Source organism: Mus pahari, chromosome 19 (genome assembly GCF_900095145.1).
Source record: "Mus pahari chromosome 19, PAHARI_EIJ_v1.1, whole genome shotgun sequence".
Lineage (NCBI taxonomy): Eukaryota > Metazoa > Chordata > Mammalia > Rodentia > Muridae > Mus > Mus pahari.
The window spans coordinates 1,642,104-1,644,637 of record NC_034608.1 but is presented as its reverse complement, the minus strand read 5'-3'; the positions used below and the strand labels follow the sequence as shown (position 1 = coordinate 1,644,637).

At 47.9% G+C, this 2,534-nt stretch overlaps 1 protein-coding gene across 1 annotated transcript in view; it reads right to left on the bottom strand.

Moving 5' to 3' along the window:
* Brsk1 (BR serine/threonine kinase 1) overlaps positions 1-2,534 on the bottom strand; it is a 26,715-nt gene that overhangs the window by 16,101 nt on the left and 8,080 nt on the right. Inside the window, exons 5-7 of the mRNA XM_021218971.2 lie at positions 1,474-1,590; positions 1,340-1,373; positions 1,186-1,254 (exon numbers count right to left, since the gene is read on the bottom strand). Of these exons, the coding sequence (XP_021074630.1) occupies positions 1,186-1,254; positions 1,340-1,373; positions 1,474-1,590 (220 nt within the window). The remainder of the gene's footprint in view (positions 1-1,185; positions 1,255-1,339; positions 1,374-1,473; positions 1,591-2,534) is intronic.

The following is a 2,534-nucleotide window of genomic DNA, read 5'->3' as shown; positions in this document are numbered from 1 at the left end:
GAGAGAGAGAGAGAGAGAGAGAGAGAGAGAGAGAGGAAAGCTTGCTTTAAGTGAGTTATTAGTTCACTCTGCATTAGGGGGTTTAGGATAGACCAACCCTGTGTCTTCAGAGATGAGTCAACTAAATGAACAAAGATGAAAGCCACTGTCATGAGCCCCAGCCTCGAGGAGCTTTTGATAGACATGGAGGGAAAATAAGGCTTTTAGAATTATGCAACAAAATGCATACTCCCTTGCCCCTTCCCCAGGTTGGACCATGGGCAGCAAGATCCAACCTGGGGAAGGGGCAAGGGAGGCCAGAGGGAGGCTCTGGGAAGTATGTGGGAGAAATGACCATGGGGCTGAGGGTTTACAGCGGTGTTGATATTCACTGGGTGAACCACAGAACTAGCAAGGATGGAGGCACGTTCTAGGCCTCGCACACAAAGCCTTGGGGTTCAGTCACTAACACTGTCCAACCAAACCAAGTGTGATCAACACCTGTGATCTAAACGGAGGTAGAGGCAGGAGCATCAGGAGTTCAAAGCCGTCCTTGCCTATCTAAGGCTAGCCTGGGAGACAGGCTACACTGCCTGTCCCTCTCTGAATCAGTGCTTGTCAACCTGTGCGTGACACCCTTGACCTATCCATAGGCGCTGCCTGAGACCATCAGAAAACACAGACAATGACATTACAATTCATAACAGCAGCAAAATGAGTTAAGAAGTAGCAATGAAAATAATTTTATGGTTAGGGGTCACCACGACATGAGGAGCTGTGTTAAATAAAAGGCTGCATCATTAGGAAGGCTGTGAACCACTGCTCTCTATAAAAACACACACATGTGGGGGATCACACACATACCCACACACATATATGGGAGATCACACATACATGTTTACATTTATGGGATCACACATACATATATTTGAGAGATCACACACAATATACCACACACACATACATGTTATGGGAGATAGTCATTCATTCATACACACACATATATATTCAAGATTCCTCTCTCTCATAAACACCTACATATATTCAAGAAATCACACTCCCTCCATTCATTCACACACACATACATACAAATATTTAAGAGAACACACACACACACACACACAGAGCTGGGGGTGAGGATGCATGTAAGGTTCTATGCTCCACCGGGGGACGCTGTTCTAGTGGTAGCAGCAAGAGGCACCTTACCACAAGCAGGGCAAACAGGATGACTCCACAGCTCCACATGTCTGCCCGGCGGCCATCATACTTTTCCCCCTGAAAAGGCAAAAGGTGTCAATTCAATGGCATTTCTGTCCCAACTCTGTCCACTCCCCTTAACCTCCCCTTGCCCTTCACTCACCTTGATCACCTCTGGACATGCATAATGGGGGGACCTGGAGGAAGAGGAGGAGAGAGACAGTGGTCAGAGGCTATGAGCCCCGGCCGGCCGGCTTCTTCCCCATCCCAGGAATCCGTGGAGGGATCCCCACTCACCCGCAGCTGGTCTCCAGGAGGCTGTCCCCCACCTGCAGGGATGCCATACCAAAGTCTGCGATGCGGATGTTGTTTTTCTCATCCAGCAGCAGGTTCTCTGGCTTCAAGTCTCTGTGACTAAGGCAGACAGGCGGGGTTCAGCTTTGGATGCCCAGGAGGGCCCAGCCTCACTCATTCGGTCTCTCTTAAAGTGAGATACTTCTAATATTTTTTAAGGACAGAGGCATCATGTAGCCCAGGCTAGCCATGTAGTCGAGGATAGCCTTGAAATCCTCTACCTCCTATGTTCTGGGAGTACAAATATGTCCCATTAAGCCTGACTTTCTTGTGTGTGTGTGAGTGTGTGTGTGTGTGTGTGTGTGTGTGTGTAACAGAGTCATGCTACAAGGTAAAGTCTCAAATTGACTTCTAATTTGAATCAGTTCTGCCTTCCTCCCCCAGGCAGTGAGATTACAGGCATATACCACTGTGCCTGATTCTTCATGCCTTTTTGTGTATGTGCATGTGCAAATGTATGGGAAGCCTGGGGAGGCAAACCGTTGACATCTAGTGTCTTCCTCTCTACGGTGCTTTTTTGTTTGCTTTGCTTTTCAAGGTTTTCTCTGCCTGCCCTGCCCTGGCTGTCCTCTGCCTCCAGGATGCTGGAATTCAATGCGAATGCCACCAATGCGTCTGAGTGTTTACCTGAATATATATCTATGTACTATGTGTGTGCGGTGACTTTGGAGGCCAATAGAGAATTTTTTTTTTTTAAAGATTTATTTATTATATGTAAGTACACTGTGGCTGTCTTCAGACACACCAGAAGAGGGCATCCGATCTCATTATAGATGGTTGTGAGCCACCATGTGGTTGCTGGGATTTGAACTCAGGATCTCTGGAAGAGCAGTCAGTGCTCTTAACTGCTGAGCCATCTCTCCAGCCCCGACCCAGGTCTTCTTAAAGAGCAGCTAGTGCTCGTAACCTCTGAGCCATCTCTACAGCCTCAACTTAAAATTCACTTATTTGCCGGGTGTGGTGGCTCACGCCTTTAATCCCAGCACTCGGGAGGCAGAGGCAGG